The sequence below is a fragment of the Lycium barbarum genome, chromosome 4 (assembly GCF_019175385.1).
Source record: "Lycium barbarum isolate Lr01 chromosome 4, ASM1917538v2, whole genome shotgun sequence".
NCBI classification, from domain to species: Eukaryota; Viridiplantae; Streptophyta; class Magnoliopsida; order Solanales; family Solanaceae; genus Lycium; species Lycium barbarum.
Window position 1 is genome coordinate 31,230,274 of NC_083340.1, and position 16,823 is coordinate 31,247,096.

At 35.1% G+C, this 16,823-nt stretch overlaps 1 protein-coding gene across 1 annotated transcript; it reads right to left on the bottom strand.

Moving 5' to 3' along the window:
• Positions 1-48: 48 nt before the first annotated feature.
• On the bottom strand, positions 49-5,333 carry LOC132635792 (uncharacterized). The gene is made up of 2 exons (XM_060352324.1): positions 4,863-5,333; positions 49-2,402 (listed from the first exon to the last, which is right to left on the bottom strand). The coding sequence occupies exons 1-2, from the start codon at positions 4,916-4,918 to the stop codon at positions 239-241; spliced, it is 2,220 nt and encodes a 739-aa protein (XP_060208307.1). The 5' UTR covers positions 4,919-5,333; the 3' UTR covers positions 49-238.
• Between the last annotated feature and the right edge of the window lie 11,490 nt (positions 5,334-16,823).

Consider the following 16,823-nt stretch of genomic DNA (forward strand, 5'->3'; position numbering starts at 1 on the left):
GTTGAAAACATGAATCAGATCATAATGTAGTTCGTACAAATAGCTGGGTTATTTTGAAAACAAAATCTTTTCCATTGATTTTCAACTTTCATTCCATCATTTTTACAAAGACTCAAAGAAAGGATGAAAAATGAAATAAAATCGACTCCACTAGTACTAAAGACAACGTAACGCTGACTCAAAAGAAAAATGAAAGAGCAAAAGGTAAAAGACGAACACGTTGACTGCATCGACACTTCTATTCCTTGTCCCCCTCATGATGACTCTGATTCAGCTGGCCACCCATATCCTTATATAAACCTTGCAGTGCACGGGTGAGATGATTGACAAAGGTAGGTATTTGCGAATGAAACTGCTCGTAGCCCAATCTTTCATATTCCAAACCTGCTTGTGAAGAGCGAATGGCCATACCTCGGACCCTACCTCGAACCGTCCCACATTTGTACTCTAATTCTTTTATCCTTAACTCACGGGCAGCGGCCTCTTCTCTCGCCTTTTTCTCACGCACGGTCACTGACTCTAATTTCTCCTGTAACATCTCCCTCTCCTGAATTAACTGAGACATATCAAAGCCTATATTTTGGCGAGCCAAGTTCCTTTTTGCTTCCTCCAATTTTTCGTGAAGTTTATCTTGGGAGCGTAACCACTCAGCCTTCTCTTTTTTAAACTGTTCTTCTTTTCGTTCAAACTCATTCTGCTGTTGGTGCATATCCTCTTCAAGGATGCTCAATCTCTCTTGCAAACCTTGTCTAATAATTTTAGCACGTTCCGCTATCTGTGACCCCCTAATCGTGGCCAGTTGAAGCTTTCCCTGTAGTGCGGCTGTTTTGGCCCTTTCCTCGGCAATTTCTACATCCCGCTGCTGAATTATAGCCCTAGCGTGCTCCAGGTCTGTGTGTATAGTTTGCAGTGTGGATTGATAATCTGATCCTACTTCTAAACGGGCTTGTCTGATCTTTTCCTCATACTCCATTTGTTGTTGGGCCAAGCTTGCTCTAGCACGCTCTAAATCTGCTTGTAAGAGTAGATTGGCGGCATGGTGCTCCTTCATCGCCATCGCGATTTTTATGTCCATTTCGGCTTCATAATCTACTGGCCCTTTTGCGGATCTCTTGGGTTGAACTTTCACAACTGGTTGGTTCTCGAGCCATATAGGGTATCCCGGATGCACTTCCCCCGAATGACGCTCGGTAACCATTGTATCGAATGTCATTACCCGACAGCCATTCCAAATCTCCACAACCAATCCTTCAGGCAAGGGGATTTCTGGTCTTACCTCAAATACAAAATTCGTCATGTCTTCTACTACAGGTATTATCTGGCGCCGACCCAATTGTCGTAAAACTCGTAATGGTACGTACGGTTGAACACCCCTTATACCCATCAATAAGAGAAACGGGCGATGTGTAGATGTGTGTATGACTTCTCTCCAAGGGAACCAAGGGAAGTTCCAAGTGATCTTATCTGACATTAATGAACGAAATTCTCCAATCCATGCCTCCACACCGTCCGGTTGCTTATAATCCTTTACCCTAGTTTCATAGCTTGAAATGTAATCACTCCGATCATGAAAAAATCTTGCCACGTGACGGGGTCGGAAGATATGCTCCACTATCCACATTTGCAATAATATGTTACACCCTTCAAAGTAACCCTTTCCCTTTTGGCAAACCGTCAAGGCCCGATAAATATCTGCTAAGATCATTGGCACAATGGTATGATCCTTCTTTGTGGTCAAGACGTCTACTATCCCGGCTAAACGGATGTTGATTTTCTGCCCCCGTCTTGGGAAGACCATTATTCCTAAAAATGCCACCATGAAGGCAAAACGACTGTGATCTTTCCAAATTTCAAAATTTCCTTTATTACTGAGCCTCTTTCCCAACCTCTCAAACCCGTCTCTTCTCCCGTACCTCTCATACAAGAATTCTAAAGAAACCCATCCTTTGTCCAGGGATTCCCAACCCTCATCCAGAAATTCTTCCTTGCCCTTTTTCTTCTCATCCTCTTTGCGCTTAGCGATGTTCATTTTTGTGAGGAAACTGTTCACAGAAATAAGTCTTGGGGCTGCAAGTTTTTGGCGGTGTAGGTTCTCACCAAGTCCGGTATAGCCAGCAATTTCCTCTAAGGTAGGGGTCAGCTCGAAGTCTGAAAATCGGAACACATTCTTTGTAGGGTCCCAAAAGGATAGCAAAGCATCAATCACGTCCCTCCTAGGGTCGATTTTCATAATGTTGGTCAAGAACCCCATATGCTTAAAGATCTTTGTGTGTTCTAGCACATCCATTTCATTCCACCATGTCCAAAGTTTCCAAGGGACCTCATGAACAACCTGAAGTGGTATACTCCCATCTCGCTTCCTCTTTTGACACTTCCCACGGCCCGGATAAAACATGTTGTACCTATGGATGTAAATACATGGTTAAGACTCATATAGACCTGTTGGATATGAAAGTAATGACCTTTTTAGACTTGGACTCATGAATGCACGTGGACGACAAATAAACTTATAGAAAAATATGTGGTTTTAAAAGCTAAGGCAAGAAAAATCACAATCAATCTCTGTATTTTTTTTTTACAGCAGTCTACCGTGACCCAGATAGCAAAACTCAACAAAGTTGCCCAACATTGGACTTGAAAACCAAACCTAGAGTGAATTGTCTAAATACCCTGTCACCGATTCGTGGGTACGTTTAATTTTATGACAAGGACTCTGCAAAGTGACTTAGTATCTTTATTGTTTTGACAAACTAACCTGACACAAATGGACAAAAGGACTACACAAATGACACAAATGAACCTCTCAAACCTGAGAAGGTGGGGCCGAACTCGAAGAGAGTTGCCTACGTATCTCACGGACGGTGAGAATCAGGCTCGCGTAGTTCGTATAAACTCAAAAAAAAAAAAATGGGGATGATATTTGACCTCTTCTCTTTTCTTTTCTCCTTTTTTTTTTTCCTTTTTTTTCGAGAAGGGTAGGGCTAAACAGTTTTTTTTTTTTTTTTTTTAATGGCCCAAAAGTCAGTGATATTTATCTCTCTCGAACCCCCTTGGTTATCCTAAAGCCGGTCAACAATCAGGCACTTCCCAAGTATATTACAATTAGCACATTGGATGCACATGTTGGTCTGATAAAAGGTCACCTGTCCTAGTCAGACCCGGCCCCTGTGCCGAGTCCCACTAAGTCAAATGCACGTGATGCAGATAAGCGTAGCCTACTAGGGATATCAGTTCTGCGTTTTCAGTTCTGCTAGGTTTAAGACCTAATGGCAAAGGTGTCTAGACTGGGTCACCCGAGCGGACAACTCGTGCCGGGGAGGGGCAATACTGTCGGTAGCAGTGCTATTCCGACTTCATTGCTTATCCTGTCCCGCCTAACATGTGTGACTAAAATCCTTCACCGGGGGCCAAGACACTCCGGCTTTATCTTGACAGAAAGTTAGGATGCATAACTGCATTCCTGTGACTGTGTGTGAAGTGTTTCAGAGATTCAGAGGGGTGCGCGAGAGAAGACAGTTTATAATACAGTTCAACAATATCAAAGCGATAAATGAGCGGTAATTAGCACATTAGGCTCAACAAAACACAATAAATCCAAATAACAATAATAAAAGCCAAGTATAAGGCAATATCACAAAGCTCGAATTCTGGTTAACTCCCCAGCAGAGTCGCCAGAGCTGTCACACCCCTTTTTTGCGCCCCCGCGCTATAAACGCGCAGGTTTTTATTAGTAAAGGGTTTTTCCATTTGAAGTGACGGTTTTGAAAAGGGATTATTTATTTACTCAGAGTCGCCACTTGGAATTGAGTTTTGGTGTTCCAAGTCACCTTATGAATCCCTAATCAAAAGGAAATGACTCTTTATTATGGTCCGCGAAAACAGAAGACCGGGTAAGGAATTCTGTTGACCGGGGAGAAGGTGTTAGGCATTCCCCGAGTCCCGTGGTTCTAGCACGGTCGCTTTATCGACTTATACTTAGCTTAATCTATTTTGGATAAATTATGTTCCCAAGCCTTGATTTGCTCGTACTTTTATTTATTGAACTTTTTATCCTTTTTTTTAATTCGGATGCGTAACCACATTCCGGATCTTTTAAGCGTCTCAAAATAAGATGCATAACTGCATTCTTACTCAAAACAAAATTAATTATTAAAAAGAGTTCGGCCAAGGTACGTAACCGCATCCTTGAGTTATTAGGGTGTCTCGAAATAAGATGCGTAGCCGCATTCTTAATCGAAACAAACATCTTAAAACGCGCCTAAAGCTCATCTAGCGTTAAAGACAATTATTTGTCTCTAAAATCCGAAACTTAAAATTATTTGGTTATTATTAATTTATTGTCGCGATCACATCGCGCGCACGTTTACATAATCAAGACAACTTGTAATTTGCGCCTCAAGTTTACTAAAGCTTTTGGATTTGATTTTTTAATAGTTAAATTAGTGGCCAACTGATTACTAAAAAAAAAACTGATTTACGTAACCAAGTTAAACATCTGATTTTTATACCAAAGTTAAACAGCTGACCAACTATATTTAATCCATATTAAAACACGAATCTGAACATCCATCCAACAAACTCAAATAATCATTAAACCCAACACCAAACTCTAAACATATTAAGATCTTCCACAATCTAATCCAACATAATGACCCAGCAAAACACTTTATATCCAGTAGTTCAAATAAAGGTCCATGAAGGTATTATAACCCCATTTAAACATCAGCATGATCCAAACTTACACAGAAACGAAGATTATGCAAAATCAACGGCTCAAAAATAACTAAGAGGAAAACGAAAATCCAACAGACATATATGAACTAGTAATAATAAAAAATAAAGAGGAAAAGTAAGAAGTGGACCTTAATGGCGTAAAACTTCCTTCATTGTATTGATAACTATTTATATCTCCAAGCATTGGATTACAGAGGAAAAATGCGGACTAAACTTGAAAGCAAACAGGACCATGGACCTTTGTATAGATGAATCTTTGTTTAAGTTACAGGAACTCGATGAAGCTATTGACCCGAATATTTCACCGGCGACATTGAGCGGAACCAGCGGCCAGAAACCCCAAGCAGGACTTCAAACAACAACCTCGACCTCGTTAACTCAGCCCAAAAAACGAGATACGAGACCCGAAATCATAGTGGATTCAAGGTACTCTGTTTTTCATAAACTTTGGATGTTTAAGGGAGATGAAGATGATGAGCTAATGGTGGAGCTCATATGGTGTTGGATGACGGCTGAAAGTTCAGGTGTTGGAAGAGAAGTATAGTGGGCTACTGCTATCAAAAGAGTAGGCAGTCCCCCCCCGAAAAAAAAAAAACAAAGCTGCTCTCTATATTTAACGATGCTCCTCCTGGTTTTTTTTTTTTTTTTTTTTGATTGAATATGATATAGGTCCCTTCGTGGTCCCCACCCCTAACAATAATCCCCCAATTCACGTGTTCCTTTGTGCACAAAAACAGACCCTAAATCCGCGGGCCCCCTTTTTGCTATCCCCTTTTTATGAAAAAATGTTTCCACCAAAAACGTGACCCCCTTTTTCTTATTTTTGTGATAAGGTTTGTTACGGAGCTTTGTCATTATGTGATGAGGTGGTGTAATCCCATTTGCTCATCATTTTTTTTTTAATGTAAAAATAAAAATAAATAAATAAAAACAAATATATATATATATTTAATAACTAATTCTAGATAACTGAAAAGAAAGAAAAAAAAATCTTAAAATAAATAACTGTCTAAGCAAAATTAAAACCTACAAAGCATATTTTTGTAATTTTCTTTCTTTAAAATACAAAACTTATACTCTAAAAATAGCAAATATTTTGTTCTTTTTGATTTTCGCAAATAAGCCTACTAAATAAAAATAGAATAAAATCGACACGTCAAGAATTAAAATTAAAAGAAATATTTAAACACTATAAGGTGAAACACACGGGGAGGGTCAAAAATCACGTGTCTACACAAATTATCCTCTTTTTTGGTTAATTTGGCAAAAGTATTAATAATTGTGAAAATACTTAAATTAATTTGTAATATTATAGAAATTAATTCATCAAACAAAATTGGTAAAATATTATCTAAGTAGTTTTTTAGAAAATTATTTTGACTTCTGAAAAAATAATACATATTTCCCTCTGTTTAATATTCACGGACTCTGGGCAATTAAAGCAAATTATGAGAGGTTAAAAATTAGGTGTCAACAGCCAATACCTGTCATCTTCTTTTAACTTAGGATGAATACGAAAAAGGTTGTATCTTTTGGTTTAATAATGTCCATAGCCAATTTCAAACATGCTAATAAAACATGATGAAAATGTCTACTAACAGTCTCTTCCGAGTGTGGAAATCTTTCTTGAATCATTTGATTCCCTACACCATGACCTACTACATTTAAAAACATAACAACCATATCCTCTGTGATCTTGTTGCTTTCAAACCATATTGTTCACTTAATGTTTTGTACAAGTCAAGATTTTTTTTTTCATTCTAAACATCTTGTAACATCGTTTATCATGCCCTTCTAGTAATTCTTTGATGAAATAAAAACCTGTATGAGGAGAAGTTCTGCATGAGATCTTTAGACAAAATTTTAAATAATATTCTGCTGTTAAAGCGATTCTGAAAATTGCCATATCAATTACAACATCATATCATTAACATCATTCATAACAACTTCCTCATCAGACACGTCAATGTTATTTTTAGTTCATATTTATAAAAAAAGACAATTTTTTTTAAACATCTAGAACTTTAAAATTCACAATTTATTTATCATCAAGAGGTAAATTCACTACTCATAGAATAATAACATAAAATTGTAAAAATCTACTAACTTGAACAAAAGACAAATATAAGTTCTGCTAACAATAGAGCATAACTAGAGCAATATTCTGTAATAAAAATAAGAGTTTCAATTAATAGAAAAAGAACCTAAGAACTTAAATTAATAAAAAGAACATAAGAGCAGTGTTTTAAAAGGCGGGGCGTTTTACATACGCCTCGACGAGGCGTAAGCCTCGAGGCACTGGGCGTAAGTCCCATGGGTATTTAATTTTTAGTTATTTTTAAAATAATATAATTACAATAAATATTTTTAAATGGGTAAAGTTACATAAAAAATAAAAGAAAACTGTAAATAAATGATATATATATATATATATATATATATATATATATATATATATATATATATATATGTATGTATGTATGTATGTATGTATATGTGTGTGTGTGAGCGCGCGCGCGCGCTTGATCCTCACAAAAAAATGATCAAAGCAATTCATTATACACCGCTTATAACTTGTAGTTGTATATAACATAATTTTACAAGTATAAACAATACAATGAAACAAAAGCTATTATGAAATGCAAAACAATTCTAACATTTTAACTTTCAAACACGGAAAAAAAACACAGTTTCTTAAAACACTATTACTATCATACTATTCATTTTATCTCCCTATAAGCAAATAATCAATAAAATTTATCAATATTACAATTAAAACATAACTTCTTCATGAACAAAAAATAAAATTATATGATAATTCTGATACATAGGACTTATGACCAATGACAAGTGAAAATGTACAATTCCGCTATGTGTTTTTTTTTTAAAATTAAGTGATATTCACCCTCACGACGTTCTCAAATAGTAAATATCCAATACTACGACTTGTTATATGAGTTACACCCAATCTTCTATTTCTATAGATGAAAAACTATTAAGTATCATTATTTTGTTAAACAATTATGAGGGTGAATGATTTTAATTAAGGAATTAAAATATAATTTGTGTAAGAACTGTTAGGCGAGCGTTGGGCGTTGGGCGTTAGGCGTGTTTAGGGCGTACGGTTGGGCGCTTAGGGCGTAAGCCTCACAGGAACTAAGCCTCGCACGTTAGTCCCAGGGCGTTTTGCCACTGCCCTGCCCCGAGGCTCGGCTCGAGACGAGTCCTGACACTGCCTTTTAAAACAATGCATAAGAGTACTTCCAACTAAGAGAAATAATCTGCAAGCAAATTATAATAAATAGCATCGTAAAACTAATCCTAACAAGCTCGGGCATCTTCTCCAACCATTGCAGTTACAACTCTTCATCTTATTGTGATAAAAATATTTCTCTCATTGATTGTCTGACCAACATGCCACTCGCTTTCCACCATATATCACTACAAACAATCATATCAGGCAAATTATGAACGACATCCATCACACTCTTAATAATAACAATGTTCATTGGAGCGCTGTAATTCCATGGCTTCAACAATTCTCTCAATTGATGAGCTAATTCTCAAATTAGTATTGAGTTTATTTTTTTCCTTTTCTGTTAAAGTGGTTGACGCTTTTCTTTTCCTTCTATCGCCATTCTCGTTGATACTTTTTTTTTTCAACTACATTTGATTCTTTTAGATTAATTTGTTCAATGCCTTCTCTGACATTCTTTACCAAGCCATCAATATCCACAAACTCTTCATTAATTATAGGAGTGTCAAACTCAAATGGTTGCTCAGATTGAAATCATCTACTCCTTTGTAGACCATTTGGTAACACTCCAGATAATGGTGCTTGTGACGGTTCGCATTTTCGCGGGCGGGGTTAGCGCTCGGAAAAGTTACTTCGAAATCATTGATGCTCTTTTCAAAATTTATTTTAAAAGAGTCGCCACCTTATTTTTAGGAAATTAGAAAAACCAGTTTTGAAGGGTTTATTCATACACCGTGAAAAATCCTTCTTAGTCCAAAGTTCTAGGTAAGAGTACTGGTGATTCCTTAGGGAAGGTGTTAGGCACCCTACCATTAAGGATCCGTACTATACAGTTGACCTTCGAATTTCAATGTGTGAGTATTTGCATGAACTGTTCGTTTGGTGTTTATTTCCCGAAAAAGAGTCTGTCATTTTGCATATCATTTTTTGAAAAGAATTGAATATATTCCCTTTACATATAGGGTGTTTATGTTCGAAGTTATAATATCCAAATAAATTCCAAGGGGTTTCACGAAACCCAGGCATGGCTGGACATCGGGGAGAGGCTCGACCTATCCCCCAAACCACCTCATACTCTAAAAAACCAGCAATGCCATAGTATACAATCAGAACCCCAAAGTTATGCACAAGCATCATCACATAAGAAGTAGTTTAAATGCAAACAACATTAAAAGTAAACTTCAAAGTCATGACAGAGAGGCGGAGGCAGATATGATAATGCAATGATGTATAAAAAAAATAACATAACAACTTTAAGATACTTAGCCAAATAAGTGATACAAACAAACCATCCTCTTTTACTGATATATACATACTACCTATAACTGGCCCATTCTCTTATATACACATAGTATACTTATGATATACATATGTCATATGTATATCAAGTGTATACCATGTGTATATTCCTCTTTCTTTTCATTAACCTGTACATATTCTATGTATGTCCACACTCTTATGTGTTTAACCTTAGGCCTCAAGATCATTTCATTCACGTAATTAATCCTTGTCCCTTAGAACAATATTCAAGGACAAAACAAAAGCTAATTAAAGTCTAATTTTAACTCTTATACACATCAAATAAATGATTCATCAGCTTCATATGTTAGCAGAACTCATAGCAAGAAATGAGAACTGTTTAATGTAATAACAGAGGCATAGTAGAAGGTGTAGACAAAGAGAAAAAGTTCTATAACTTATGATCATCCAAACAGGGTTGGAGCACCAAAAGGTATGAACTGAAACAACATTAAATGAACTGAGACTGTACAACTTTATATTCCCGGGAAAACCACAAAATGGACCTTTGTTCTAGTCAAACAGCAGTAAGAGCACATTCACAACAAGATTTCATGTAAGTTGATACTTGAAATAAATAGGAGAAAGGACCAGCTAGGTATGTCACCAAGTCTCACAGAAAAAAGAAATGGCATAAAGTTCAAAACAATTCTTTGCAAACTCAGGATTTTTTAAACTCCTAACAGGACACTTGTTATCAACAGCCTTAAACTAATTCATTTCTCTTTAAAATAAAATAAAGATCATCCTCTCGAAATAACCAATTTTTTTTTAATCTCCTATGTTCCCTTTAGACATTTAAACAAGTTGACTTTCCCACCCTTTTCTATTTTCAACCCTTTGATAAAATGGTGAGATTTGAAGAAGACCAATGCACCCTCATGACAATAATGCCCCCCATGGTCCATAGGTTGTGTCATGCACCCCTTATTTGGACGGGAGGTACCATGAGCCAAGCTAGGCTTGACTCTTCCCTGCCCCCTCTTTGAGGTTTCTTGAAAAGACCACCCTTGGCCAAGTGGTTCAAACTGCTTTTAAGTGTACTCACAACATCCTCAAACAATAATATTAAACCAATTTCAGCTTATCACTATTCATTTTTTAAAACACAGACCCAATGTTTAATAATCTCATCCTCATAGTTCGAGACATGATAAAAGTTTAAACACACCAAAAACATATAATCAAACCTTACTAGACAGAGTACGACTTTACCTTTTCTATCCAAATTTACACTACAAGGCACATTAAAGTCTAATGCAACAGTTTAAATTTAAGAATAAGGGTTCTCACCAACCTTTTGTCAACTAAATGCCTTTTTCCCAAATTCAAATTATGTCTAGTACACAACACAGACAGATCCACACATACACGTATCATATAGGTTTTTGAACATATCCATTCTAAAGCAAATAGGAAAACAAACAAGTTAAACTCTGAGAACGTGGATCTAGGCCATGGTGAATAACTTACCCCTAAGACTTGGTTAATAGCAGTTTTATATCCTTTAATTATGGCAGAAATGTGACAGATCTTTACCCTTTGTTTTAACTTATTTTAAATAACATAAAGTCTCAAGGATTCCCTAAGGCATGATAAACTCTTCCTAACCAATCTTGAGATCCATGTGAATGCCATAGTCATAAGAACAAGGTTTAGGAGACAAGGAAACCTTAGGGCCCTGAAAGAGAAACAGGATCGGGTGAGGTCATCACCTCCCCATCCCTCTCCTGAGTCTTACTTTCAGTAAAAAGGATCAAAGGCCCCACTGGTCACTACCTCCAGTTCATGCCTAAGCTCACCTTTTACTCTCCCAAGGCAACCTCAACTCCTTTACCTTATCCTTATGCCTAATGGCAATCACTAAGACCTTTTGGTCAGGACTAGTTTGACACTGCCGTTAAACCAAATTTCCTCTAAACATCTAGTTGGCCACACAAGTTAACAGTTTTAATCAACTCAGTCTATGGTCTCAAATATGTCAAAACTTATTTTGAATTCCTTTTTAGACATTACTACTTTGAACAGGTTTGAACGTTTTAATCATTTAAAAGCTTAAGTTCAGACTGAGCACCAGCCTTTAGACTTAAACAACTCCCTTTCACCAGTTGATTAATCATTTTTAACAATCAAGAGCATATCAGGACTCAATTATCCTTTTTAATCCCAGTAGACTTCTTTTGAAAACTCAAACATGAATTAGACATGAAACGGGGAAGGTCTGATAACATGATTGTCAGGTCTAAACTCTCAAATAAACAAAACATGACATACAATCATCCTAGTTGTATCTAGGTATCTTGATTTAATTTGGATGATTTTTACAACTCCATGAACCTACATTAGCTTCTAATGAACCATTTAGGAACCTATTACCAAATGAAGGATCCTTAATCCCAACCTTCATTTTTAGACTTCTACATCATATTCCAGAATGTTGTTGCTTCCTCAAATTACCTTTAATGTATAGCCTACAACTACCCAAGGTTATTTTGGGATAATCCAACCATATTCAAACAGATTCATATAGACTCAGACCCATTCAGATGCAAACAGACACTTCTTGACCTTACCCTAATGCCTCAAACACATCAAAGACTCCTATAAGTATGCCTAGATTCCTTAAGCCTTATTTCAGTCTGATCATGATCCCTAATTTTATCCTAATCATAACTCATGCTTTCTAATTGACATAGACAAAGCATACAAACCTATGAAAACAAATTGAAGAATCAAATTTGACATAGTCTCATCCAAGAAAGGGCAATTGCCTTAAATGATTTAAAATAGATCATCACAGTACTTTAGCATTCTATTACATTCAAATAGGATCAACACTGATTTAAAGGTTCACTAAATTACTATTATGACTCATGTAATCCTATTCTTGTCATGTTTAAGGTTTGAGCAGCCAAACAGGAAATTTCAATCATCTAATAAAACACACAACAAGCTGCTCATCCATAGCTATATAACAACATCTACACGTTATCTAAAACTCATACACGCAGGCCATATTAACAACTAGTTACTATGGTTAAGCATGTGCTTTTAAAATAAGGAAGTAATCTCCATTTTCAAACAATCTAATGAACCTTAAACATTACCTAAACAACACATTGTCACTTAATTGAACCAAAGTAATCCAACAACAAACCAATCATTAAAATAGGCTATTATCCCACAACAAACTACTGAGAAATAACAAAATAAGTAAAAAGAAAAAAAAATGTTACCTTTTAAAAGTGCAGCCTTGGTTAAAATCGAATTTGAAAGCCCTTTATGCTTCCAAAACCACACTCAGCCACACAGACTCAAAAAACAAAAAGAAAACAAATTATTAGAACTCAGAAAACCTCAAAGTAAGTCGAAGTCTTAAAATTTTTATACTAAAGAGGCTTGAAATTCGAAGTTTCTAGCCCCTTCTAATTTTTCCGACCTTTTCCAAAACTATTTTTGTAAGAGGGTTAGGGTTTTATTTATAGAACCCCAAATATTGTTCAAACCTTCCAAACATCAATGTGGGACAAACAATCTTTCCCAGAAAATGAACTTATAAAGTAAATCTATGGCTTAAACGACTTATCAAAACGGCCAGATCTGAGCCTTATTTGGCTCGATCCAAACCCTTCAACCCCCAACCAATGGAAATCAAGCAAATGAACACAATACCACAAAAATCAGACAATAATAATCAATTTTGACTAAGTAATTTCGAAGAAAAACAAAAGGAAAAGAAATTATTATCGATTTTGGAAAGACATAAGTAAAAATAACCATTGAATTAATTCTTTGCACATAACTAACATTGCAAAAGTTGTGTGCTTCACACATGCACTGTGATTTTTCCTTTTTTAGGATGCGAGAGGGAAGATAGAGTAGGTGGCGGCTAGGGTTTTTACGAGAAAAAGGAAGAGAGAGAAAGGGGAGGGAAAAGGAGCTTTTGGTGTGAAATAAAAATGAAAGGGGTGTATCCCCCTTATCTGATGTGAGACTGGGCCGGGTCGTGCCCATTTGGGCTGGAGTCGGTCCAGATCTTAAATTAAAAGGCTAGCCTTGTGTATACATATATATGTATACCTAGGGCTGGGCATAAATACCGAAAAATTGAACCGAACCGAAACTTTAACAAACCGAACCGAACTCGGTGTTTGGTGTCCACCTTCAAAAAACCGAAACCGAAATAGCCGAACCGAAGTTTGATAAAACCAAACCAAAAAATCGAACACACACTGAAATTTAATACATTACCCAAGAAAATTAAAATAGTCCAGGCCCATTAAGTTTAAAGCCAAAAAACCCAATTGTAACAAGCCCTCTTTTACATTTGTATCCCTAATGTTCTACTTCAGTTGAGAAAATCAAATATGTTAAGGAAGGCAACTAGGATGTGTCTTTAGGATTAATGTATGTCCTTTATGTGTTTTCTTAATTATTCTTACGGCATGTATATAGCACCTAGTAATCCTATATCATGGTTATAGTTTTCTATTCTTGTATATCCTGTTTGTTTGATTTTGATTTCAATTTATCAGTTTTATGTTTTACTGCTTTTGAGAATATGAATTAGTGTTAAGGGAATCACTTCTAATATCATATCAAAAAAATCGAAACCGAACCGAAACGAACTGAACTTTAAAAAACCGAAACCGAAAGAACCAAACCGAACTAGTTTGGTTCGGTATACGGTGTCCACCTTCAAAAAACCGAACCCGAAATAGCCAAACCGAAGTTTGATAAAACCGAACCGAAAAACCGAACGCCCACTCCTATATATATATATATATATATATATATATATATATATATATATATATATATATATATATATATATATATATATAATTAGATAAAGATTAAAATTGATGATATTTTAATTGTAGACAAAATCAGGACATAATAATTAAACATTGGTCAATTGTGTTAATGGGCTTAAAATCGAGAATATGGCCTTAATGGATTCTATTCCAATTGATTTTTTCAATTATGGCCAAATTTGGCCTTAATTGATTTTAATCTAACTGATTATTTCAATTATGACCATATTTGGCTTAATTAGCAGATTTAAAAATTATATTGCATTAGTGACCTTAATTAATTTAAGCCAATGAATTTGGTTATTTCAATTAAGGCCATTAAGGGGATAATTTTACAAAAATGAGCCCAATTTCTTTAAACCATGAATTGGTTAAATTAATTGTGGCCATAACAAAATAATTAAATAATTTAAACATCAATTTGCAATAAGGACCGATCAATTGAATACTTAAACATTTATAGATAATTATAAATAATTTTGACAAATTACACAATTATGCAAAATTAAAGATTAGAGGGTGAAATGGTTAATTATTTAAATTACTCAAACTCCGTGGATTGGAGGGAATAAAGTATTTGCTAATTTTGACTTTTTTTTTATAATTTAAACCATTAAATAATTGATTATTATTTTAAAACAAAAATGTCCTTTTCTTTGATTAAATATACCAGGCATCTCATAAATGTCATGAAAGTACCAATCAATTCCTAAATAAATTTGTGATGTCATGACAAACCTTTCACCAATTTAAAGGAGAAAAAATATTGGTCTGAACAATTTATAAAAATTATTTCAGCCCTTTAAGGTGCATAACTCATCTTATTTATTTTGCAAGGACCCTGAGTGATAAAAATAATTACGGGAGGTCAAAAATTAGGTGTCAACGGTGCCTACACATGTTAGCCGGTAGCAACAACATCATTAAAATATAGCTTCACTTGATTTCAATATTGTAAACTTTTCTCTCCATACTGGGATTCCCCTACAATGATGTAAGAAAGAATAAGAAATTATAGGCACCAAAAAGAACTTATTAAATTTAAGTGAAAAATAAGTAGTAAAATTACAAACACGTTTATCTTTCTACACCACTATTCAGCACTCACTTGAATTGACTTCTTCTCGTTGTTCCATCCTAAGTCAGTCTCATTTCCAATTAAAGCATCCCACTCTTTCCAAATGTTTTTAAGACTATCCCATTTGATTTTCATTTGGTTTTGTTATAGTTCTTCCGGTTTTATCATTGAACTTTTGAATCAGGTTAGACCATCCTAATTTGTTAAAGCGAATACCAGGACAATTTCCGACCATAACTTCATCAACGCATAAATCTAAAAATAACTCTACTTGTTCTGTACTCTATTTAGCCTTCTCAATATTGCTATCTTGCATCAATTTCTTACTCATTCTAGTCAATATGCATTAAAAACATGTAATTAATAATAATAATAATAATAATAATAATAATAATAATAATAATAATAATAATAATAATAATAATAATACTCAAATGAGCATAATAGTGAAATAAAAATCTGCTCATGCCTCATCACATGAACTAGGATAAGTAGTAATATGAGTGTTCTTTCTCAAAAGATTTCGAAGTAATATGTCAAAAAAGAGTGTCAATAAATTTTATAGACTAATGGGGGGCAAAGGCTAATCATGTATGAACACAAGTATGCTTACATTGCACGTCTAATCTTTTAAAAATTAATATAATTGAAATTGATATATATTGCAAAAGAAAAAGAAAAAAAACATACCTTGAGAAGATAAAGTTATCTTGATTCAAAAAGCTTGTTAATTTTGGAGATGGCTTTATATTTCAAAGTGGAGCGGAACTGTTATATAGATGGAAAAGTTGCATTTGTAATATGCCAGACTTCTTTAATAAATAGAAGACTTGAAGAGAAAACCTAGAAAAATACTCAAAAGTATATATTAGGAGCCGTTTGGACATGATTTCATCTCATGAGATGAAATTACGAGATGAAATCATGTTTGGACATGCAATTTGGATTTCTTAAGTTTCAGTTTTTTTTTTTTTTTTTTATAAACATAAAAACCCACAAGTTGTGAAAACCATCAAAATTTTCCTAATTCTTATACAATCTTACCAAATGAGTAAATCATAGTTCATAATAAAATTAATACGCTACTAGAAGGCCTTTCTAAAAACGGAAAAGGGTTAAAAATACCCCTGAACTTTGGGAAATAGTTCATCAATACCATTCGTTATACTATTGGGCCAATTATGCCTTTATCGTTATACTTTTGGTGCAAATTTGCCCCTAATATAAACGGAGCGACACGTGTCAGCCTTAGAATAAAATAACCCATCCCCAATTTTAATCAAAATCCACCCCTCAATTTGGCCCACGATCCGACCCAATTGCCCCCAAAACTCAATGAATTAATAACAAACAACCAAACATATCTTGGAAATGTGGGACCCACAAAAAAACATCATCTTCTTCTTCATCTCTTCAAAATTCCCCACCATTGCCAATCCTGAATGTATATTCAACCTGAAATTCGTTCACTTTACGCAGCCCAAAATCAAGGAACAATATTTGATGATATCAGCAATCAATCCTTTGCAACCAAACAAATTTTAATTTCACCATCGACATCTTCTAGCTCGGGCGAGCAGCAACGGGAGTCGTCGGTGCTCCGTACCCGAAGAAAATCGCCGGAGACGGAGGGGGATAA